Source organism: Oreochromis aureus, linkage group 19 (assembly GCF_013358895.1).
Source record: "Oreochromis aureus strain Israel breed Guangdong linkage group 19, ZZ_aureus, whole genome shotgun sequence".
Classification (NCBI taxonomy): domain Eukaryota; kingdom Metazoa; phylum Chordata; class Actinopteri; order Cichliformes; family Cichlidae; genus Oreochromis; species Oreochromis aureus.
This window is the reverse complement of record NC_052960.1, coordinates 30297017-30322924: the sequence shown is the minus strand read 5'-3', so window position 1 is coordinate 30322924 and position 25908 is coordinate 30297017. Positions and strand designations below refer to the sequence as shown.

The window sequence follows — 25908 nt, the reverse complement described above, 5'->3', positions numbered from 1 at the left end:
TTGAGAGAATAAGACTAGTAGAAAGAAAGTCTATGGGCACCCAAACAGACTCAGGAGTGCACAAATATCAGCCCTAAGGACTGACAAGAAGTCACTGCCAGTGGTGGGAAACAAACATAAAGGCAGTAAATGAGGGTTTTTCAAACCATTAGTTTCTTTTATTCTAATACTTTTTGTATACTGTATGTCAGAAAATGCACTTCAAAGCACTAACCTAATGGAAAGTGTTGACTGCAACAAACATATAGCACAAAAACCATAGAAAGTTTTAAATAGTCAGGACAAGCAAAGGAAGCAGTGCTTGTAAATTCTCCCTGCTTGCCCTGATATAATAGTCACAGGATGACACTTGTTTTAAACATTTGCCTGATGCTAGAATAAAAGCCACTGAGCCTTTAAAAGAAAAAAGGTTCATTATAAAGTAACCTTCTGAATAGAGTAGGTGTAGTATTATTTCACCTCAGAGTCATCTAACGCTACATTTAATTTTTTGTGTGTAAACAAAACACTGAATCATTATTCAATATCAACAAATGACACTAAACAGTTCTCTCAGCTCTCCATGGCATTTGAAGATCTATTAGTTTGTTGTTTTCATTTTACAACTACAAACTTCACTTTGTTGCCTGAAGCAACTGGAGACCTTCCAGTAGTGAAAAGGCTCTGTAACACTCAGAACTAATGATAAATAATGGAAGCATTTAAACATAGTGAGCCAGGTCTCAGTGCAGACAAACACACCCACAGACATGACTTCAAATTGTTTGTTTGTCAATTTATTTAGATCATGGTAACAATATACCGAAGTTCATTTAGCAAAGAAAAAAAGAAAAAAAAATGCTGAAAAGGAGCGGGAAGAAAATTTCAATATTTCAGACTACAAGAATATTGAGTTTGTATGATCCTGATAACCTGCATTATGGATGATGCGAACTGCTTTTTTTAGAGTAAAAAGTGAATATAATGCACTTTTATAGTTATTGCCTCTGACCTCTGCACAATATAGCTTAAGTAAGATGAAAAACCAGTCAACAGTAGAGATTATGAAGCGATGTCCAGTCTAACACCTGCTTTGTCTTGTTTAGTATTGCAATGCTTCGTGATACTTTGTAATGAACATATCTTATGTGAGCTCTCTAGTTGAGGTTTCCTGTATTATAAACATTTACATCATATATTACATACATATTATTGATAATGCACTATACTGGAAGGGGTCGAGGGTACTCTTATGTATTATAATACACTACAATAATGCACTTCTGCTGTACTCTTTCTTTTCTTCTTTCTTTCCTATTTTATCTCTTCTGCAGACATTACTTGGGTAATTTAGATCTGGAGCAGGTACAGGTGTGGGACAGTAGGCTGGATTACTCATCTCGTCCTCTCAAATAAACTCAGCATCAAAGTCACTAGTCCACTAGGGCCTTTTAGGGTTGGCGTGCATTGTGTCAGCTATCTCTTATTGGGTCTGTGGGCAAAACTGCATAAATTGATCTAAATAACAGCAGTGAAATCATGGAATAGAACAGAATAATCACTAAAGGTTTAATTATTAAACAGTGTATGTCAGCCAATACTGACCTACTGTCGATTCTACATTTTGAAGTTATAATCCACCAAGCATTGCTGAAACCTGACTTCATCACCATCCTATTGCGAAGGAGGGATTTGTGTCTTCCAGTGATCTAAGGAGGTATGCTGGTTTGGTCCCTCATGGAAAATTGATCCTGGATAAGGAAGAATGAGTCAGGTGACCCTATGAAGAAAGGAAAGACGAGGAACCGCTTCACCCTGCCCAAGCATGGTGGGCAGGACCCAGTCAATGCTCATTAAACATAGAAATGTGTGACTCGGAGGAACAGCCTGCACGATCTGAACCCAGTGGTATCCCAGTGTGATTGGACTTCAGTGTCAACCACAGTCTGTCCCTAACAAACACCAACTTCAAGCATAAAGGTGCACGTGGCACCAGGACACCCCACAGGTCACAGATAAATCATTGATTTTGTGAATGCTTCCTGACTACGCCTGCATTTGTTCGGGAGGAGTTTAGGAGAGGACCCCGCGACATATGGTGTCAGAAGTGGGATGGCTAGTCGAGGCTGAGGACTGTTTCTCCTCCCACTGCTCAGCTGCCTTCAGATTTTGCTGGTCAGGAAAGCCCAGCCCAAGCACCAGCCGGAGCAAGCACCACAGCAGCAACGGCCACACCAAGCACCGCAACCGCAAGCAGCCCCAGAATGGTACTGCCCACTCCTGCACGCCAAAGAGGATGCCGGGATCGCCCAGAGGAGGTTCCCTCTCGTCCGTCACAAGCAGTGACCAACAGACTCGACCAGCCAGTCTCAGAGTGGATGCGATCTGCTGGGCCAAAAATTCCACCCTATCAGTTGGGGGAAGACATTGAGAACTATTTATTGCGTTTTGAGCGAGTTGCCAAAACCTGGAGATGGCCAGAGAGTGAATGGGCCTGTCGTCTGGTTCCACTGCTATCTGGTAAGGCGTTGGAAGCCTACACTGCAATGGATGAAGAAAGAGCCCATCATTATGAAGATTTAAAAGCTGCGTTGCTAACCAAATTTGACATTTCCCCTGAGACGTATCGGCAGAAGTTCCGGTCCAATACAGTTCCACCTGGTGAGAGCCCCACTGAGACCTATTATCACCTGAAGGGCCTCTATCAGCGCTGGATTCGACCAGAGCAGCATACTAAAGAAGAGATGGGAGAAGCTATCATCTTGGAGCAGTTAATCCGGGTACTTCCAGGGGAGGTGAGGACCTGGGTGAGGGAGCATGAGCCAGCAGATGGACTGACCGCTGCTAAGCTGGTGTCACAGTACTTCAATGCGCGTAAAGGAGCACCACCTGCATGCTCATCTGGGACGCCACAGCGACCACCACTTCCATCATCGGGTCTTCTGAAGAGGGAGAGCAACCCAGAGCCACCAGAAAACCCCAGGGCATCAAACTTACAAGCAGCAGGTAAGGACTTTCTTTGTTATTATTGCCAGCATCCAGGTCATAAAGCCTTGGTATGCCCTATCCGGAAGGCTAAAGTCACTGGTGCCTGCTATGCACCCCGGCTGGAGATGGAGCCCACAGGGGTCCAACCAGTGGATGTGCAACGCTATAAAAAAGTAAAGGTCAATGGTCAGCAGGCTACTGCTTTGCTGGACACTGGTAGTTTTATGTCTTTGATTAAGCATAGTTTGGTACCAGTGAACAGTGTGGACTATAGCAGACAGGAAGAAGTTTTATGTGTGCATGGTGATAAACATCCATACCCAAAAGTGGAGGTAACAGTGACTATTAATGAACAGCCCTACCTGTTTTCAGTTGGGGTGGTACAGAACTTGCCTGTAGAGGTTATTCTGGGGATGGACTTGCCTGTACTCATGGACTTGCTGCAAGAAAAAGAAGAACAGTGGAAAGAGACTGATGTGGGGGATAAGGGGAATGCTAAATTAAATGTGTCTGGCCCAGTGGTCACTAGAGCCCAGGCGAAGGCTGGATGCCAACCCTTGCCAGACTTTGACAGTAGTCTGTGTGAGGGTGGCACTAATGGGCCAAGAAAATCCCGTCGCCAACGCCGCTTTGAGAAGCAGCTATGGTCAAAGGGGCCAGACACTAAGAGCGTAAAATGGGATGTACCAGAAAATATCACTTTTGTTGCAAAGGGAGTATGAAACGTTGAAAGTTTTGTTTGCTAATGTGACTGAAGGGGGAACTGGAAAATGGGGAGGGAAAGAGAAGTTCATTGTTGACAAAAATGTGTTGTATGCAGTTGACGGTGACCACCAACGGCTTGTGATACCTTCTAGTTGTAGACTCCTCATTATGCACCTAGCACATACCCTTCCCTGGGCAGGTCATCTGGGTCGCCAAAAAACCTATATGCGAGTTAGCTCACGTTTCTTTTGGTCGTCAATGTACACAGACATACAAAAATATTGCCGTACCTGCCCTACTTGCCAGAAAACTTGTCCAGCCCGCAAGTCTGACAGGGCCCTGCTACAGCCACTTCCTGTCATCTCCACCCCCTTCCGTAGAATAGCTATGGACATTGTGGGTCCTCTGGTAAAAAGTAGTCGGGGTCATCAGTACATGTTGGTGGTGTGTGATTATGCGACTCATTTCCCAGAAGCTTTCCCTCTGCGTGCGGTCACGGCACCCAATGTTCTGCGTGCACTGGTACAGCTGTTCTCCCGGGTGGGGATACCAGATGAGATTTTGACAGACCAAGGGACTAACTTTACCTCTAGGTTGATGCAGCTCTTCCACAACCAGCTAGGCATCTCTGCCATCAGGACGTCACCCTACCATCCACAGACAGATGGGTTGGTGGAGAGGTTCAACCAAACTTTGAAGAGGATGCTGCAGAAGTTTGTGTCAGACACTGGGAAAGACTGGGACCAGTGGCTGCCCTTCCTCCTGTTTGCGTACAGAGAGGTTCCCCAGGCTTCCACTGGTTTCTCACCATTCGAGCTACTCTATGGTTGGGATGTGCAGGGGCCATTGGATCTCCTCCGGAAGGGTTGGGAGTCTCCTGCTTCTGCTCCAAATGATAAAGGGGTGGTGCAATTTGTGCTGGAAATGAGAGATCGGTTGGGAAGATACCATGAAGATGCCAAGGTCAACCTGCGAGACGCTCAAAGAAGTCAGAAGACCAACAGGCCCGGCAACGTGAATTTCAACCTGGTCAAAAGGTGTTGTTACTTCTCCCCTCAGCCAACAGTAAACTTCTGGCAAAATGGCAAGGGCCATACACAGTTCTTCGCAGAATGGGGCCAGTGACCTATGAGATTCATCATCCTGAAAAGAAGAAACCAAAGCAGACTTACCATGTGAATCTCCTGAAAGAATGGAAAGAGCGTGCCCACCAGGCCCCTGCAAAAGCTCTGATGGCAAGAGAAGTGCCAAGAGAAGGGAAGACAGAACCCGAGCAGGGATCCGATCCAATGTCTCCGGTGCTGACTCATCTTACCCCACAGCAGGCTGCTGAGCTACTCCAAATCCTTCGGGAGACTCCATCTCTGTGTTCAGTTAACCCCGGCAGGACCACCCTTGTCGAACATGTGATACGCCTAAAGGATGGACATCCCATCCGCCAACGTCCATACCGGGTTCCACAGCACTTAGTGGATAAACTGCGACAGGAGGTGGAGAAGATGCTGGAGCTTGGGGTGATAGAGCTGTCCTGCTCAGAGTGGTGTAGCCCGGTGGTCATCATCTTCAAGAAAGATGGCTCACTACGCATCTGCATTGATTTCCGGAAGCTTAATTCCATTTCAGAGTTTGATGCCTACCCCATGCCTCGAATCGAGGATTTGCTGGAGAAGATCGGAGCGGCCAGGTACATCACCACCCTGGATCTGTGCAAAGGTTACTGGCAAGTGCCACTGGAGGAGTCTTCTCGACCGTACACCGCCTTCAGGACACCTGCCGGCCTGTTCCAGTTCACGGTGATGCCATTTGGGCTACATGGGGCACCGGCCACTTTCCAAAGGCTGATGGACAAATTACTACAGGGGTGTGACCCCTATAGTGCCGTCTACCTGGATGATGTAGTGATCTTCAGCAACACCTGGGAAGAGCATCTGCAGTACTTGTCCGAAGTCCTGGGAAGAATCCATAAGGCAGGGTTGACCCTCAACCCCTCTAAATGTGAGTGGGCACGGCAGGAGACCCGCTACCTTGGCTACCAAGTGGGCAGAGGTGAGGTGCGCCCGCAGATGGATAAAGTGGAAGCTATCCAGAACTGCCCTCGACCTCGCACCAAAAAGGAAGTCCGGTCTTTCCTGGGGCTGGTTGGTACCGAAGATTTGTGCCCCAGTTTGCAACTATTGCGGCCCCTCTTACTGCTTTGACCAGCAAGGACCAACGGAATCCTGTAACATGGACAGTGGAATGTGAACAAGCTTTCAAAAGGCTGAAAACCTGCCTGTGTACGACCCCAGTTCTCAGGAGCCCAGACTTCAGGAAGAAATTTCTGGTCCAGGTGGATGCCTCCACAATCGGCCTGGGAGCAGTGCTGGCCCAAGGGGACCCTGGAGAAGAGCATCCGGTCCTATACCTAAGCCGCAAGCTGCTGCCACGAGAGACCAAAGTCAAAGTCAGTTTTATTTGTCAATTTCTTCAGATGTACTTGCCATACAAAGGAATTGAAATTACGTTTCACACTGTCCCATGCGTAGACATAGACAACAATAAAGTGCAGATGCACAACATTTAGGTAACATACAGGATATAACAAGACAGGACCTAACATATAATAAAGTGTTCCAACAGTGTGCCCTGGAAAGTAGTGTACTAGTCTACTTGAGGTAGTCCCAGGTTGTGGTTGGTAAGTGTTTTTGTTTTAATGCAGCATAAGACTGTAGCAGCTGTAATAGTAAAATAAATAATATAAATAGTGCTAAAAAAAATACTAAAAATATATAGCAGCAGGTGTGTGCAATTGTAATGCAGAGGTAGTTGTTTTCAGTCAGAAATGTTTTCCAGTTCTTGGTTCAGAGAGTGTTTCCTTGTTGTGGAGTGTGTGTGTGTGTGTGTGTGTGTGTGTGGGGTGGGGGAGTGGGGGGGGTGTAGGGTCCAGTCTTTCTTCCTATAGTTCTGCCAATTTGGTGGTTCTGCTGGCTGGGAGCCGGGAGGGGAGAGAGTTCAGCAGTCTCACAGCCTGGTGGATGAAGCTGTTGGTGAGCCTGGTAGTGCGGGAGCGGAGACTTCTGTATCTTTTTCCGGAGGGCAGGAGGCTGAACAGACAGTGCGCGGGTGGGTTGCATCGTTGACAATTGTGATGGCTTCTGCGGGTGAGGTGGGTGGTGTAGATGTCTTGCAGGGAGGGAGTGGTACACCAACTATCCTCTCAGCTGTTCTCACAATGCGTTGTAGAGCTTTCCTGTTATAGTCAGTGCAGCTACCGCCCCACACAGTGATGCAGCTGGAAAGAATGCTTTCAATGGTTCCTCTGTAGAATGTGGTCAGGATGGGTGGTGGAGCACTTGCCCGCTTGAGTTTGCGCAGGAAGTAGAGGCGCTGTTGTGCTTTCTTGGCCAGTGATGCTGTGTTGGTGGTCCAGGAGAGGTCCTCACTGATGTGCACCCCCAGGAACTTGGTGCTGCTCACCCTCTCCACCGCAGCGCCGTCGATGGTCAATGGGGGGTGACAGGTGTGGCCTCTCTGGAAGTTGACAATAACCTCCTTGGTCTTGCTAACATTTAGCAGGAGGTTGTTGTCTCTGCACCACGTGGTCAGGAGCTCGACCTCTTTCCTGTAGTGGGTCTCATCGCCTTGGTGATGAGCCCCACCAGCGTTGTGTCGTCCGCAAACTTCACAAGGTGGTTGGAGCTGTAGGTTGGTGTGCAGTCATGTGTCAGCAGGGTGAAGAGCAGAGGACTGAGCACACAGCCTTGTGGAGCCCCCGTGCTCAGGGTGATGCTGTTTGAGACCTTGTTGCCCACACGCACCGCTTGAGGCCTCTGGCTGAGGAAATCCAGCAGCCAGTTGCAGAGGGAGGTGCTGAGGCCCAGTCTGTCCAGTTTACAGATGAGTTGTTGTGGTATTATGGTGTTGAATGCTGAGCTGAAGTCTATGAACAGCATTTTCACATATGAGTCTTTCTTGTCCAGGTGAGTTAGGGCTGGGTGGAGGGCAGAGCAGATTGCATCCTCTGTGGATCGTTTCGCTCTGTATGCGAACTGGTATGGGTCCAGGGTGGGAGGTAGGGTGGATTTGATGTGTGACATGACTAGTCGTTCAAAGCACTTCATAATAATGGGTGTCAGTGCCACGGGGCGGTAGTCATTGAAACAGGCTGGGGATGGTTTCTTTGGCACAGGTATGATGGTGGCAGTCTTGAAGCATGATGGGACAGTGGCTTGCCTCAGGGAGATGTTAAAGATGTCTGTGAAGACATCCTTCAGCTCCTCTGCATGAGTCTTTCAGCACACTACCAGGGATGTTATCTGGACCCGCTGCTTTCCGGGCGTTGATGGTGATGAGTGTCCTCTTCACGCTGGCAGCAGACAGGCACAGAGGCTGGTCGTGTGGAGGTGGTGGTGTTTTCTGTGGGCGTGTGTTGTTCTGTGCTTCAAATCTTGCAAAGAAGCTGTTCAGGTTGTTGAGCAGAGTGGTGTCGCTCTCACAGCTACGCGCTGCAGGCTTGTAGTCTGTAATAGCCTGGATGCCTTGCCATAGGCTTCGTGAGTCCTTGCTATCATTGAAGTGGGAGGTTATCTTGTGTGTGTAGTCCTGTTTCGCTTTCCTGATGCCACGGGACAGGTTGGCTCTCGCTGTTCTCAGGCCTATTTCATCCCCAGCTCTGAAGGTAGTAGACCAACTACTCAACTGTGGAGAAGGAGGCCTTGGCCATTAAGTGGGCACTGGAGAAACTCGGGTATTATTTACTAGGAAGGGAGTTTGAGTTGGAAACTGACCACCAAGCTCTCACCTGGATCCATTCCATGAAGGAGCATAACAGCCGGCTGACACGCTGGTACCTTTCACTGCAGCCTTTCAGATTCACCATCAGTCACAGACCAGGCAAGCTCAATGTAGTGGCAGATTGTCTTTCCAGGTTGCCGCACATCGCCAACCTCCGGGTGGAAGGGGATGATGTGATGGAGTTACACTGTCCGGGGCCGCAGACAGCTGATCTGGGCGCATACACGCACCACCACCATTAGTTTCTACAATTACCGTGGCTGCGCGTCTTTTCGTCGACCGGGCAGATAAAAAGGGGTGAGAGGTATATTTTGAGCGGCGCAGAGGGTGGCCAACATATTTTTCCCGCTTACCTTTAATAAAGCCGGTCACGTAGACTCCCTGTGACCACCGATTATACGAGTGGTTATGCAAGCCGATGGTATGGTGTTCCGGGGTTCAAATAGTGGGTTCGCCCGCGCTTGAAAGGTCACGTGAACTGCATTATTTTTGTTTGGTTTTTTTGTTATTGTGAAACACTGTAGGCTGCCTGGAATTGGCCATAAATGTCTGTATATACATATAAATGTATTGTAGGAATACAGTTGGAAATAAGCTGAGGGGAAAAAGAGTGTTTGGGAAAAGAAATAATAAAGAGATGACTATTATGCCTAGTGGGAGGGGCAATAGGGTATAAAAGAAGGCTGTCAGGGCCTACCTGGGTATTCTGTGAGATGTGACAGAGAGGGTAACATGCAGACTGTGTTTTGTATATAGATGTTTGGTTTGTGTTGAATTAAGTTAGTTTTCCATTTTCTTTGTAAATAATCTTTTGTGCACCTGGGAGGCCGGCAGAATAAACTATCCACACTGAATGCTTCCTGACTACACCTGCATTTGTTCGGGAGGAGTTTAGGAGAGGACCCCGCGATCAAAGGTTTTTGTATGAAGCATTAAATAAATTTCAGTAAGTGTGTTCAATAAGTTTTCCCTGTAACTTAGTACTACATTATTATTACACAAAACTTACACAAAGCTTATTAACATCTAGGGTTTAATTTCTTCACGTGTGTGGATTGAATAGGTTTTTACCAACATCTGGCTAGAACTTCATGTTAATAGCACCTAGCAAATCCAAGTGTTATTTTCCCCCCTGTATAGTAAAATAAGAGCCATAAAACAGGTTATGAAAGCAAAAAGAGAATGCAGTAAATATATATTTTTTAAACAGATGAAAAAAAGACAAAGGAAGGTGGACTGTGGGGTAAGAAAGATGATTGATGCCTTATAAATGAAATGCTATTCCCAGTAATGGGAAAAAGGCCATGCCAGAAAGCAGGTCACTTAAACTGCAAAAGAAGTACTTAAGCAGTGTTGCCTGGGGCACAGTGAGCTTGACAAAACTGTTAACATTAACCTTCCAAAATCAAAACTGGAGGGATGACACAGGGGAAGGAAAGGGAAGCCGGAAAGAATATATCGGCTTTTGTCTGCAACCTGCAGCCTCACTCCTGAAACTGGGATGGTATCTATACTGGCAAACACACTACTGCGGTGGGTGCACACACAATAAAAAGCATCCATGCAAACAGATATCTTTCCAAATGTGCACTATTCTATCTTTCCATGCATATCACATGTTTGTTTGTTCTATCAAACTCTGTACCTAAAGTATAAGCCAAATTGAGTCTGACATCTGCACATTGTTTCTTAGAGCTTAGCTTGGTTGCACTTTTTAATTAATGTCTCGCTATTCTGTTGAGTGCAATAGTCTCATCAGCCATGAGTAAAAAGAAAAAAAAAGGAAAATGCCTCTGAACCAGCATTACAGAGCAGACTTTCCCTTTGAAATACACACAAAGCCCCTGGCAGAAATCAATAGGAGGAGCATAAAATCCACTTGCATTTAATTAAGATAACTAGCACATTCTCGTTCATAATCTCTCTCTTTCCTCCTCCATCTTTCTCTCACTCAATTTCTCTTCCTGTGCTGCTGCTCGTGTCAGTCCCCTCTGGGGGGTGAGAAATGTTGTTGGTAGGAATCTGGATTTAATCGTTTCCCAGATCGACACTATGTTTTTCTTCCCCTGAAGCATGTTTCATTCACCCACCCCCATAACCTTCTCCTTTAAATGTTGTCTAGGTTGTGTTCTGCAGCGGAAAAATGTTTGCTTTACGGCAAATGGACTACTGGGACTGAAATCTTAACGGGTTGCAATCCACTGTGTTGGTCTGTGGGACGGTGTCAGTGTTCTGCTTCACTGTTTGCAGATGTATTCTGCAGCTAAATAAAAAACTGCAAATGAAAGATAGACAATTCCTGACTTTCATACTCTACTCTTAATAGTGTTATTAGTACAATACCAAGCTGTAAGTTATAGACTGCTTTAGAATTCTTATGGCAGTGTCTTGTCTCAAATACACTGAAACAATTAGGTTAAAATATTAAATTAAAGACTAAAAAAACCATCTAAATCTGCATTTGTTTGCATTATTTCAAATGGAGAAAACCAACGACAGCATGTCAGCATAAATACCTCATACGACTGTCAATGGTGGAAGGATAATGTTTGGCTTTGTTTTGCAGCCACAGGCCCAGGCACGCTGCAGTCATTGACTCCATGATCTCTTCTGCATGCCAAAGTATTTTAGATTAAAATGTAAGGCTATCTAAACGCTAAAGTGTGCCCCAAATAGGGAAATGCAACAGGACAATAATCCCAAGAACATCAGCAAATTTACAACAAAACAAGGAAAAACAAAAGTGTTGCAGTTTCACAATGATAAAAGTCCAGATGTCAGCCGTACTGAAATGCTCTGACAGGACATGAAAAGAACTGCTCATAAACAAATGTCCACAAACCTCAATGGAACGCTGAAGCAACACTGTAACGATTATATGACCAAAACTGCACAACAAGAGAGCACTAAAGTTAAACTGTTGAATCATGGGGTGTACTTTCATACGCGGCTTGTGCATTTTGGCTTAGTTTTGCAGGTAAATTGTGTGGGCTGGTACCAGAGAACCCAAAAAAATTAAGAGTGTGGTTTGTCAGTGTTTGTGTTCTCTCTCGCTCTCTCTCTCAGTGTGTGTTTTGCCTCTATTTTTGTTGCCACTGCTGTTTGCTGACACGTGACCTGTGCTAGTAAGGTACATGGCACAGTATGGCCCTGCATGAACAGCTTGGCTGTGAGTAGCTCGCCAGTTTGAATCACATGGTAAGTCGTGTAGTTCCTAGAAAACGTATTTTTCATTGTATGGTGCGTGTGATTTTTCAAAATGTGGTAACATATAAGATCATAGGGTAATAAGATGAGACGTGCGTTTTCATCTCAGATTTGGGAAATTATTTGTTACATGATTTAAAAATTACATCAAAAACAACAAACATATTACAAATAGCAAATAAGTAGAATGGTACATAAGATCTCTGGGTCCTAGAGCCTGTCACAGCTGCTGCCAGTCTGTCATAGAGATAACAGACAACCATTCACATATTTTGGTCATTTTAAACCTTTGGGAATAACCTGGAAAGAACCCACACAGACAAGGGGAGAACATGGAACATGTAAACATCGTTCCCCGCCTTCCTCCAAAGAGGACCTGGGTTTGAACTCACCAGCCTGATGGAAACTTTCTGTATGAAGTTTGAATGTTCTCCCTGCATCCGCATCAATCCAGGTACAAACAAAACACCAAAGTAAGAGTGAAAAAAAAATTGTAACATGTACATAAGTATTCACAGCTTTTGCTCAATACTTTGTCGAAGCCCCTTTGGCAGCAGTTACAGCGACAAGTATTTTTTAGTATAACACTAGACGAAGTTTCTTCTTTGCAGAAGCTCCATCAGGTTGGATGGAAAATGTCAGTGCACAGCCATTTTCAGATCTCTTCAGAGAAGTTCCATTGGGTTCAGGTCTGGGCTCTGACCACTCAAGGATGTTCACATGATCCTGAAGTTAATCATTTGTTATCTTCACCGTGTGCTTCGGGTCATTGTCCTCTTGGAAGACAAACCTGTCGAAGGTCTAGAGCGCTCTGGAGCAGGTTTAGATCAAAGATGTCTCTGTACATGACTGCATTCATTTTTCCATCTGCTGTGATCAGTCTCCCAAAATGCTTCAAGATCAAAATTCATTTAAAAACAAACAAAGAGGCTTTTTTCTAAATTCATAGTGATGAGGGTTATCGTGTTATCTGCAGTAATAAATCGATAATCTATCATCCAAATATACGAGGGATCATATTTTGGTTTCAGCAGATGAAAAGCAGGTCTGAGGTGCTATCAGTGTTACAGAAAATCAGTACAAAAATACATCTTACAGTGCTGAATTGGGAAATGAATACTGATGTGGATAAAATAAATAAAACTGGGACTAACACTGATCCAATACCAAGTAACTGATATAAGATATTAGCAAGCAGAAATATTGCTACTTTGTTGTTATGAATTTAACTAAGCCAATAAAATAACTGCTTTCCAGGGTGCACTAACAGCATATTTTACCCTGATTCCTAGATACACTGATCAGCCTACTCATCATCTACCTGCTGTCATTGATGCATCGATATTATTGGCTAGTCTCAGAGTCTGGCACACTTACCAGAACTCAGTCAAGCACAGAAAACCCAAATGTCCAAGCATCCCCCACTCCCACTTCACTGTGTCCATGACCTGATCTAACAGCTTCACAGGATTTTCAGATTTATTTTAGAGGCCAATTTTGCTCAGTACTGGATCAATGTGTGAACCTGAATATTTGTATTGATGGGCTTTCTTCAAGATGGCACCCGTGTTTGGTTGCCGCTGCTGGTGAAGTTTTTTATTGCCGGCCATCGCCATTTGCAGTGTTATGTTTTTCTTTTGTATGCTGTTTGAATTCATGGTTGACGTACATTACGGACTCATTGGACAGGTAATGTGACAGCTGGAACAACTACAGCAAAGCCTTTCCTCCTTTCTGTGTTCGTCAGTGGAGTGCTTGATACTGTACACACCACACAGAGTTATTATAGAGGGTAAACAGGCAGCATTGGAGGCGAGCTTCTTGGCTGTGGGGAGACTCCCAGCGCCTGTGGTCAGTTCCTCTCCTGTCATTTGGCAGGCACACTGCCCTGCTGTCTGTGGCCCTGGGTCCACGGGTCGATGGCAGAATGGTCATCTGGGTCTGTTTTACTGGTAGCAGCGATGTCCTCTCATCAGTGATCGTTTTATCTGTTTTAGGAGTCCATGCAGGTTCACAGATGTGTACAGGTGTTGAATTCCAGTGAGCTGTTGAATGTCCCAATCAACGGTCACCAGTCCAGTTTCCCCTGCTTAATGTTTTCTAACTTACATTATTTATTCTAAATAATCTCTTTATTAAGGACTCTCTAGAGTTTATGTTGCTGACTCAGACATGGCAGCGACATATAGATTATATTCTCTTCTCTGGCTGCTTCGTCAATGGAACGTCATGTCTATTGAGACAGCAGAGGACTTGCTGCCTGATGAACTCAAACCGGTTTTCTTCATTTGAGTTACAGATGATTAAGTTCAGTTCTCCGAAAACCTTTTATTTTATTTTAATCTATTACCTGCTGGCATTGCTGGAGTCTTTTTTAACTGAATTTAATGACCTTTGTCATTTATCATTAGATTGGAGAAGGATGTAACACTGGGAGATTTTAACCTTCATATTGATGAACTCTTGATTGATGGACTCTTGTAGGACAGCTGCTGATCTCATCATTATCACAAAGTATTTTAACTTTCATATAATGGGCCCCACATTTCATGACACTTTTCTTTCATCCTTTAACTTTCAATCTATTCGGGTACAGGAGCAACTCTGAAACAAAACATTGTCCAATGGTAACACGTTTGTCCTTGGATAAATATTTGTCATTTTATGAGTTATTGTCACAAGTTAGAACATTTATGGGAGGCCTCCAAGCTTGGGGTTTGTAGGTTTTTTTATTTTTTTTTACTAAATCACATGTTGAAAAATTTAAGAACAGAATATTATTGTTGGATACAATTATCAATACTGTTCATCCATCCATCCTATTCCACTTATACTTATGATGGTCAGGACTAGAGCCAATCCCAGCTACCATAGGGCGAGAGGCGGGATACAGAGTGGACAGGTTGCCAAACTGACGCAGGGCTAAAACACCTGATGCAACAATATTGTCTCTTCCACTATTCCACATGCACCAGTGGATACAAAGTCTGAGTACAATGAGTTTTTGAACAATTTGTAAATTAGGTCACTGACATTTGTATTTCTCCAAAATTGTCTCAATATAATGTCCACCAACTTTAAGCCCCCTCGATGTCCTTCCTACTTTGTTTTTAATTAGCGTGTTTGACTGTGTTTGACTGTGTTTGCCACTGTATCATGGAAATGATTATTGCTCAGTTTCCAGCTCAAACAAACTGCTGTTGGGCCAAAGAAACCACAGTAGACCCACCTCTGTCGAATAGTTACAGACCAGTCTAGAATTTTGTGTCAAAGGTTTTTGAAAAAGAGTAACAGCAGAGCAGCTTAACTACTTATTAGAGAAAGACAATGTTATGGATATGTTTCAGTATTGTTTTCACAAACTGCACTCTATTGAAACTGCTTTAACATTTTGGTTTAATTGTATATTAGGTTGATACTTTATTACAGTATCTTGACAAACAAGCTATAGGCTCATGTAATATCTATCAGAGAGATTTTTTACTGTTTGTACTTGATTCAAGTGATGTCTGAAGCAACAGCAAGATAGCATGCATGGTAGTAATATTGTTCACTCATCGTCATAAACACCAGTGAAAACAGAAAAGTGCATCCCCACAGGCAACAAAACTGAACAAAGTTTTATCTCAGGAAAGACTTTACAACTCAACTCAAAATACTGTTCACATTACAAACTAGTTTCAGCAACGATTGCGACAGCTTTATTGCCACTGTGCATTTTTCCACACACTCTCTTAATTGGCTCTACTGCTTCATCAAAACACAGGCTTATGTAAACGAGCAGAAGGTACACAAAAATGCAATAAAAACAAAAAAAAAAGAGAGAACGAAGCTAACAAAAACTGATGAGCCAAAGAAAGAGGGGCAGGCAGTGAAGGAAAGACAATAAAACAGGAGTAAAAAGATAGCAGAGTAAGAAAGCAAAGACAGATAAGTAGAGAAGAGAGGGTGACTGACCCAAAAAATTAAAAAAAGACAAAAAGAGTCTGACCAGATATCTGAACAAGATCAGGACAGAATCACTTTATGTCAGCCCAAGACATCAAGAAATGTGACTCCACAACTGCAGACGTACCTTATTTTATTATTCCTTTCTTGCTCTGCTATTCTGCCACCAGTGAGCTGCCATGCAAATGGAGCCAGAGCGGAGCCTCTTGTCTGCCTAACACGAGACAACAGGGAGCCTGTGTATGCGTGTGATACCTAATAACGTCTACATCTTGCTCAGGGATTAGACACAGTAACAAGAAAAACAGCACAGGTGGTGAGGGAAGAGGAATCTCCAGGAGCTTACACAAGCTTTTTCTGTGAATGGGGGAAGCCATCACAGGCGTACACAGCCAGATTCAGCCAATCACAGCTTCTCAGGACAAACACCTGACAACCTTTCGGCACTGAAGACTTTGTACTAACACCTACTGCAGCTCTTAAATTTCCAAATGAATTGGCATGCTGAAGTATTGTGTGATCATCAAACAGTGGCACCAACTGTACATGTAGTGGAACAAGTGTTTGAAGTTCAATTAACACTTTATAACATTATAACAGAGGGGAGGTTTAATCTTCAACCTTTCCCCCACATCTTCAACCTTTCCCTCTCTCTGTCTGCAGTCCCAGCCTGCTTCAAAATGGCCACCATCGTCCCTGTACCCAAATCCTCCACCATTTCCTCATTGAACGACTGGCGACCTGTAGCCCTGACCCCCATCGTGAGCAAATGCTTCGAGAAGCTGGTCAGGGACTTCATCTGCTCTGCACTACCCGACTCACTGGACCCCCTACAGTTCGCATACCGCCACAACAGGTCCACTGATGACGCCATAGCCCTGACACTCCATGCTGCCCTGTCACACCTGGAGAAGAGAGACACGTATGTGAGAATGCTGTTTGTAGATTACAGCTCAGCATTCAACACCATCGTTCCCTCAAAGCTGGACAGGAAACTGCAGGATCTAGGACTGAGCAGCTCCCTCTGCAGCTGGATCCTTAACTTCCTGTCTGACAGACGCCAAGTGGTCAGACTGGGCAGCATCACCTCATCCCCCATCACACTGAACACTGGTGCTCCACAGGGGTGTGTACTGAGCCCTCTCCTGTACTCACTCTACACCTATGACTGCACGGCCACTAACAACTCCAACATCATTGTGAAGTTTGCGGACGACACTACAGTGGTGGGTCTTATCACCAACGGTGATGAGACGGCCTACAGGGAGGAGGTCAGCGCCCTGACCCACTGGTGTCAAGACAACCATCTCACCCTCAACGTCACAAAGACAAAGGAGTTGATAGTGGACTTCCGGAGGTGCAGAGGAGTACACACCCCATCACCATCAACGGCGGCGCCGCTGTGGAGAGAGTGAGCAGCTTCTGCTTCCTTGGTGTACATCTGGCTGAGGATCTTACGTGGTCAGGACACATAGACAAAACAGTGAAGAAGGCGCAGCAGCGCCTCTTCTTTCTCAGGAGACTGAAAAGATTCGGCATGAGCCCCCGCATCCTCAGGACCTTCTATTGCTGTGCCATTGAGAGCATCCTCACTGGATGCATCACCATCTGGTACGGCAACAGCACCGCCTACAACCGCAAAGCTCTCCAGAGAGTAGTGCGGTGTGCTGAACGGATAATTGAGGTGAGCTTCCTCCCTCCAGGACATCTACAGGAAGCGGTGCCTGAGGAAAGCGGGAGGATCATCAAGGACTCCAGTCACCCCAGCCACAAACTCTTCAGACTACTTCCATCAGGAAGGAGGTTCTGCAGCATCCGGTCCCGAACCAGCAGACTGAGAGACAGCTTTTTCCACCAGGCCATCAGACTGCTGAACACGTCATAGACACCTCACCCTCACTACTGGAACTTCAACATTATGCACTCCATACTGTACATTAATGACACTGTTTTGCACATACCAACCTCTGTATATTTTATATATCTTATTTTATTGTTTACTTTATTTCATTTGTAAAACATGTATATACACACTCACACACACACACACACACACACACACACACACACACACACACACACACACACACACACACACACACACACACACACACACACACACACACACACACACACACACACACACACACACACACACACACACACACACACACACACACACACACGTAGAAAAACATATTTAGTACACACTTTCAGTAATGTGTATACCTTTATATATTGCACATATATTTATTACTTTTTAGATTAGCCATTTTTATATTTTGCTTGTTTTACGTTGTTGTATTTTTGCACAACTCTGTTGCTTGAGAAGCTCGCACACAAGAATTTCACTCACATGTACTGTACCAGTGTACCTGCACATGTGACGTGACAATAAAAGTGATTTGATTTGATTTGATTTGATTTGATCCAAAGGTAGGCTTTCTGCTTTATAAATGCAGTACACTCTATGATATCTAGAATTTCAGTAGCACATTTACAATCACACATATTAAAGATGTGATAAAGCTGAAAGTAGAAAATATATTTTAACAGTCTAATGTTAAAAAAAAAAACTGCTAGCCCTTACGGTCTTTGGTAAGTAGCCCAGGCTCAGTCTCCTTATGGCCAAGGTGCCCACCAGTGTCCTGTGTTTAGTTTCTGGATAGCGGCAGTCTTTCAGGCTTACCCAAACTCTTGACTGGTTGCTCCATGATGGATGAGATGACGGTCCCTAAAATCAGCCAATTCAACTTCCCTTTCTTCAGTGCCATGGGCCATTACTTGGAGGGCTTGAAAATTATCCTAGCGCATGATGAGCTTTTCCAGCCTTTTTAGGTTCCACCTACTTCCAAGAATTGACGTTGTAGGGATGCCAAAGTTGTCCACATAAGCTTAGACTACCACTATCACTGGCACCACAACTAGGTAGCTCAGAGTTTAGCCTTAGCCATTAGTACCAGCAAACACCATCATTCTTCAAAGAAGACAATATCTTCTGTCAAAGCTAGAGAGAAGCCCTTTACACACCAACAAACAAATACAGGTCTACTCCACACAGACTTTGGCCGGCAGATGCAGGTTCATCTGGGAAATCATCTGATGTTCCCAGGCCACACTGTTAAAAACTTAACTCAGAACGGACTTGTTCGTTATCTCTGAAGCCTCAAAACATCTGTTCATGCTGGAACTCTAAGTTCCCTCAGAAGCTCCTATTGAGGAAGTCAATGAGAGAAAACATGTTAGGTACCCAGAACTGGTGGAAGAGTGCAGGAACAGAGGCTATAGGACTTGAGCCAACAGAATAGGATGCAGAGGCTCTGCAGAAAGCTCAATTTGGAAATTACAGGAGTTGCTAAGAGGAGGGCCATTCAATCCGTGTGTCACAAAGAAAGCAATAAAGTGACTTTGGATTAAGGAGCCTGATTTGTTGCTTCTTGCTGGGATGCAAGTCGGGCCTCACCAACCTTGGCTAGATCACCCAGGTGAGGGTGTCTGATGTTTTGAGACCTAAAACACTCAAAGAGTGATGCGTCCATCAGAGTGTGAATGTATGTGAATGCTGGTTAGATTGCACTTAAGTATAGAAGGAAGTGCTTGTATGAGTGGATGTGATTGCATGAATGAGGCATGTTGTATACAGCACTTTGAGTACTCCGGGAGAGTAGAAAAGCGCTATATAAGAATCAGTCTGAATTACATCAATTTCACATGTTATCATCAGCTGTATGGATAGTGTTGTTATCAGTTCCATACTAAAGTTGTCCCTGACAGCCAGAACTAGGCTTCCTCTACTTATGTAGCCACATTCAGTGTAAGTCATTCTGCTCTGAAGCGGCAAATGAAAGCAAAAAGTAAGTGAAAAACAGAAGCCAAAAAAGTATAAAGCACATTGATGTCCCCACTATAAAAATCAGGTTCCCTTATAACATAAGTCTACAGCACTAAACATCCAGTCTCATAATGCAGGCTTGGTATATTTCCATGGCTGATCTAGCCACAGCCTGTGCACCTGAATACCAACATTAATGGGTGACTTGTTCATTAGTAATGCCTGGATGCTACAGAACTTGTTGATAAAACAAGACTGCTTTGAGGTGAAGGGACCAGAGGTAGCCCCAAGCTTCATGGTGCAGGAATATGAAGTGAGGTGCACACTGAGTGCAGTGAACCCCAGGAAGGCCGCCGGTCCAGATGGGGTAACCGGAAGGGTCCTAAAAGAATGTGCAGACCAGCTGGCTGGGGTCTTCACTAAGATCTTCATGCTTCTCTGTATCAGTCCTGCATCCCGCCGTGCCTAAAGTCGGCCACAAACGTCTCACTGCCTAAGCGGACAAACATTAGCAGTCTCTACGGCTACAAACCAGTTCTCTAACACCTGTTATAATGAAGTGTTTCGAGAAACTGGTCCGACGTCACATCTTGTCCTGCCTGCCACCAACACTCGACCCGCTCCAGTTCGCATACAGAGCTAACAGATCAACTGAAGATACCATTGTTACAACGCTCCACACCACCATCTCTCACCTGGAACAACAGGGGTGTTACACCAAGTTGCTCTTTGTTGACTTTGTTGACTGCCTTCAATACGATACTCCTGGACAGACTAATAGTAAAACTGCTGGATATCGGACTTCCTTCTACCATCTGCCGCTGGATCAGAGACTTCCTGTCAGACCGTGTACAGAGAGTTAGAGTGGGGCCTCATCTTTCCTCAGCCCTCAGCCTGAACACCGGCTCTCCACAAGGCTGTGTACTGAGTCCCCTACTGTACACTCTGTACACACATGACTGTGTCAGTACCCACTGTGGTGGGGCTCATCTCTGGGGGAGATGAGATGGCGTACAGAGCTGAGGTTAAAAGGCTGTGGGATTGGTGTGCACTCAACAACCTGGACCTCAATACCACCAAGACAAAAGAGCTGCCCTACCATCTGGCAGGAGATTCAGGCTGCTGAGGTTGTAGACAAACAGACTCAAGGACAGCTTTTACAACAGGGCAACAGACCTAATCAATGCTAACAGCTGACCTGATTGGCTACCTCCCTGGACAATAATAACAATGTCCAATAAAAATAAAAAGAATGAGTGTGTGTAATCCTTTACTCTTTCTTTCTTGCACTTAAAAAAATCACCTTAAGTTACTGTGTTGTGTTGTGTTGTGTTGAAGTCCTGCCATTAATTAATTCTTCAATCTTAAATATGATCAACCTATCTCTAATAATCGGCTATGTACCACAGGCCTTCAAGCTGGCTGTAGTTAAACCTTTACTTAAAAAGCCATGTCTAGACCCAGCTGTCTTAGCTAATTATAGGCCAATCTCCAACCTTCCTTTCATATCAAACATCCTTGAAAGAGTAGTTGTCAAACAGCTAACAGATCATCTGCAGAGAAATGGCTTATCTGAAGAGTTTCAGTCAGGTTTCAGAGCTCATCACAGCACAGAAACAGCTTTAGTGAAGGTTACAAATGATCTTCTTATGGCCTCTGACAGTGGACTCATCTCTGTGCTTGTCCTGCTAGACCTCAGTGCTGCGTTCGATACTGTTGACCATAATATCCTATTAGAGCGATTAGAACATGCTGTAGGTATTACAGGTACTGCACTGCAGTGGTTTGTATCATATCTATCTAATAGACTCCAATTTGTTCAAGTAAATGGAGAGTCCTCTTCACACACTAAGGTCAGTTATGGAGTTCCACAGGGTTCAGTGCGAGGACCAATTCTATTTACATTATACATGCTTCCCTTAGGCAGCATCATTAGAAGACATAGCATACATTTTCACTGCTATGCAGATGACACGCAGCTCTATCTATCCATGAAGCCAGGTAACACACACCAATTAGTTAAACTGCAGGAATGTCTTAAAGACATAAAGACCTGGATGGCCGCTAACTTTCTGCTTCTTAATTCAGATCAAACTGAGGTTATTGTACTCGGCCCTGAAAATCTTAGAAATATGGTATCTAAGCAGATTCTTACTCTGGATGGCATTACCTTGGCCTCCAGTAACGCTGTGAGGAACCTTGGAGTCATTTTTGACCAGGACATGTCCTTCAATGCACATATTAAACAAATATGTAAGACTGCTTTCTTCCATTTGTGCAACATCTCTAAAATTAGAAATATCCTGTCTCAGAGTGATGCTGAAAAACTAGTTCATGCATTTATTACTTCCAGGCTGGACGACTGTAATTCATTATTATCAGGATGTCCTAAAAACTCACTGAAAAGCCTTCAGCTGATCCAAAATGCTGCAGCAAGAGTCCTGACAGGGACTAGAAAGAGAGAGCAGATTTCTCCTGTTTTGGCTTCCCTTCATTGGCTTCCTGTTAAATCCCGAATTCAAAATCCTGCTCCTCACATACAAGGTCTTAAATAATCAGGCCCCAGCTTATCTTTATGACCTTGTAGTACCATATCACCCTATTAGAGCACTTCGCTCTCACACTGCAGGCCTACTTGTTGTTCCTAGAGTATTTAAAAGTAGAATGGGAGGCAGAGCCTTCAGTTTTCAGGCCCCTCTTCTGTGGAACCAGCTTCCAGTTTGGATTCGGGAGACAGACACTATCTCTACTTTTAAGATTAGGCTTCAAACTTTCCTTTTTGCTAAAGCATATAGTTAGGGCTGGACCAGGTGACCCTGAATCCTCCCTTAGTTATGCTGCAATAGACGTAGGCTGCCGGGGATTCCCATGATGCATTGAGTTTTTCCTTTCCAGTCACCTTTCTCACTCACTATGTGTTAATAGACCTCTCTGCATCGAATCATATCTGTTATTAATCTCTGTCTCTCTTCCACAGCATGTCTTTTATCCTGTCTTGCTTCTCTCACCCCAACTGGTTGCAGCAGATGGCCCCGCCCCTGCCTGAGCCTGGTTCTCCTGGAGGTTTCTTCCTGTTAAAAGGGACTTTTTCCTTCCCACTGTCGCCAAAGTGCTTGCTCATAGGGGGTCATATGATTGTTGGGTTTTTCTCTGTACCTATGAAGCGCCTTGAGGCGACTTTTGTTGTGATTTGGCGCTATATAAATAAAATTGAATTGAATTGAATTGAATTGAATTGAATTGAACTGAGTTGTGTTGTGTTGTGTTGTGTTGTGTTCTGTCTTGAAAAGGCAGCACAGTCACACAGAAAACCATCAATGTATGGTCTAGTGGAACTATTTCTATGCTTCCAGGACTATTCTGAGTAGACCAATTGGCAGGTTTTCAGAGAAGCAGCAATCCATGAGGGTGGGATGGACTTTGAGGGCTTATGCTTGTTCAGTTTGTGGATACATCAGCAAGTGCAATGTGTAACACTAAGGTTATAATCATCTCTCCTAATCAGAAACCCTGGCTAAATGTGGAGGTGAGATCTCGTAAGGATACAGTGCTCAGCCTTTACATCTGAAGATCCAGTGGCACTGAGAAGAGCAGGGAGGGAATTGGATGCAGATATTAAAATGGGAAAGGCAACCTATGCCCAAAATATGGTCATTTTTTCACCAGTGGCCCTTGAAGCATGTGGAAGGGTATAAAGAGCATCACTGGGTGCAAACAGAGGCATGTAGACTGCCCTAAAGAGCCATTTATACCTTCTACGCTCACTTTGAGTGATCTAACTCTCATCAGGTGAGATGCTCTTCAGTATGCCTGTGGTAGATGTCAGAAGAACATTACAGGGGATCAACCCTCGGAAAGCAGCAGGTACAGACAACATCCGAGGACGGGTTCTAAGAGAGTGTGCTCAGGAACTCACCATGGTGTTGACAGACATTTTTAACATCTCCCTCTCTGGCTTTGGTCCATTGTTTTCCCAGTGCCCAAAATCCCAGCTGCGAAAGCCATGAATAACTATTGCCTGGTGGCTTTCACCCCAGTTGTCATGAAGTGGCTGGAATGGCTGCTTTTGGCCACATTCGGGAGTCAGTTGACATCAGTGTGTGTCCACAGCAGCATGCATACAGGAAGAACCAGTCTGTGTCTGTCAACACTCTGCTCTCATGTGTCAGCCTGCTCTTTCTGGACTCTGATTCTGTATTTAATACCATTATTCCACAGACACTAGCCAATAAGCTGTTATTGTGTGTAACTGGGTGCTGGACTTCTTGACAGGCAGGCCATCCTCCACCATCAAACTTAAAGCCAGCTCTCCACAAGGGTGTGTATGGTGGCCTCTACTGTATATACTTCTCATGTGATTACTCAGCAAAGTATCTCTGATCTCTACATACAGGAAAGAGGTGGCAACCTCACATAGGCCACAAATTCAGCCAGTATTATGAAGGAAGCTGACAATGACTGTTTTTCATGAGGAGGCTGAAGTAGCTGATCTTGGTGTACCGTGTTCTGGTGGAGAGTGTTCTGACTTCTTCTATAATTGTCTGTTACGGCAACTGCTCTGAGGCTGACAAGACAGCGCTGCAAAAATGGTGAAATCTGCCCAAAAGACCACCAACAGCAGTTTCCCTTCTCTAGAGCACATTTATATTAAGAGATGCAGAATCGGGTATTGAACATCAACAGCATCTATCTAAAAACTAAATTACTGGAAAGCTTAAATGATCTACTGTTCTGTATCGATGGTCTGTTTGCATGATTTTGCTTGATAAGATGAATTATCAGTAACATAAATAAACAAACTAAATGCACCTACATTGTTCTCAAATTACAACACACCGGTTACATTTTGAGCATTTTGAGCATTGTTTAAGGACAACCTGCTCTGTCACTGGTTCCATCAGCCAGGAGAAGATCATTTATTTTCACCTGGCTGTTCTGTAAACTGCCCCACAGTGACGGTTGTTCTTTTAACATCATGCAGCTTTCTCAGAGGTGTACTGTATACAACTCAGATCAAATTACAAAACACATGCACACTTTTATAAACAAGCAGAAAGCAACACAGTGTGTTTTTTTCCTTCTCCTTCAATTAAGGTTGGCTTAATTACTTGCTTACGCCAAGCACTCTCTGTGGAAAGCCATTACACAAGAGAAGTGAATACAGACAAATAAACACCTTAAAAACATCAAACACATAACACTGCACTGCTCTTAAACACTCACAGAGCAACCGGCGCTTTTCATAGAGGTGGAAAAGGAAAGATTTTGAAAAAGCTGTACCTTTGCTTTTAGCTAGAAGAGCAGGGGGAGGCGGAGACAGCACAGAATCCACAGCCAAGTGTGCCCAGAGAGGGGAGAAGAAGAAGAGGGAAATTTAGTCCAAATTATAGCAGACACCAACCTTATCATGCCACAGAATTCAATAATGCACAGCACCATCTCTGATGCAACCGTACATCTCAAACACATGAAAGCTACGAGCAGTAACTACTGAAATAGAGGACTTCTGGGGAAAAGGGGTGGATAGAACACTCATCAGGAAAATGAGGAAATTTATATAATATCTAAAAGTACAGATTCATGCATGAAAATAAACTTACAATGTATATTACATGACCATGCAGAGCTATTTCACTAATTTACCCTTTCATTCATACTTGTGCATTTTGTCATGTTTCTACTGACATTCATTCCTCTTCTATCCACTGCATACTTTCACCTCTCAGGTCTTTCTCCGCCTGCTTCCTATTCTCACTAGAGACAGAAATAGTGCCCTTCTGACCTTCTCTATACTTCTCCATCAACATTCTCAAAGCACATTTGTAATTCTCTTTCTGCTGCTCACTGATCATCAGGTCACCTTAAAAACTCTTTCTCATAGCTTCATGGTTTGGCTCCACTCCCTCTGCGGTCACAGTAGCCATCAGTACCAGCACAGTTCCTCTCTGCTAGACATCTACATACCTGCACCAGTGTGTCATGTGGACCAAGTTCCTTTCACTCTCAATCCCTTTTTAAAGCTGCTCACTTCCTCCTTATTAATTCTCTGCACTTTCTGAATCACTAACTTTCCTCCATCCATCCTAATCTCGCTCTCATCTTTCTTCATTTATCTGCTTCTCAGAGTACTCCTCCCATCTTCTTACCACACCTGTAACTTGTTATTACATTTCCATCTCTATCCTTAATCACCCTGACCTGCTTCACATTGTTTCTAGCTCAATCACTGCCAATCCATCTAAGTCCCTTTCTCCTTAGTGTCAAGCTTTACATACAATGCAATAAAAGCCTTTTTCTTTGCCTTTCCCACTCCTTCCTTTGTGATAGGCCTTTTCTGTCCTGTGCATCCTCATTCCACCAAAAGACAATTGTCCTTGTCTTCTTTCCTCTGTCCACAGTATAAATCATACACCTCCTTGGCTGTTTCTGTCTCACTTCCTCTCTGAACTTCCTCCTTTAACTTCCACCCTTCCAAC

At 44.3% G+C, this 25908-nt stretch overlaps 1 protein-coding gene across 1 annotated transcript in view; it reads right to left on the bottom strand.

Moving 5' to 3' along the window:
• nrxn3a (neurexin 3a) overlaps nucleotides 1-25908 on the bottom strand; it is a 240698-nt gene that overhangs the window by 177243 nt on the left and 37547 nt on the right. The window contains 1 exon segment of the mRNA XM_039603223.1: nucleotides 24713-24724. Coding sequence (XP_039459157.1) covers nucleotides 24713-24724 — 12 coding nt within the window.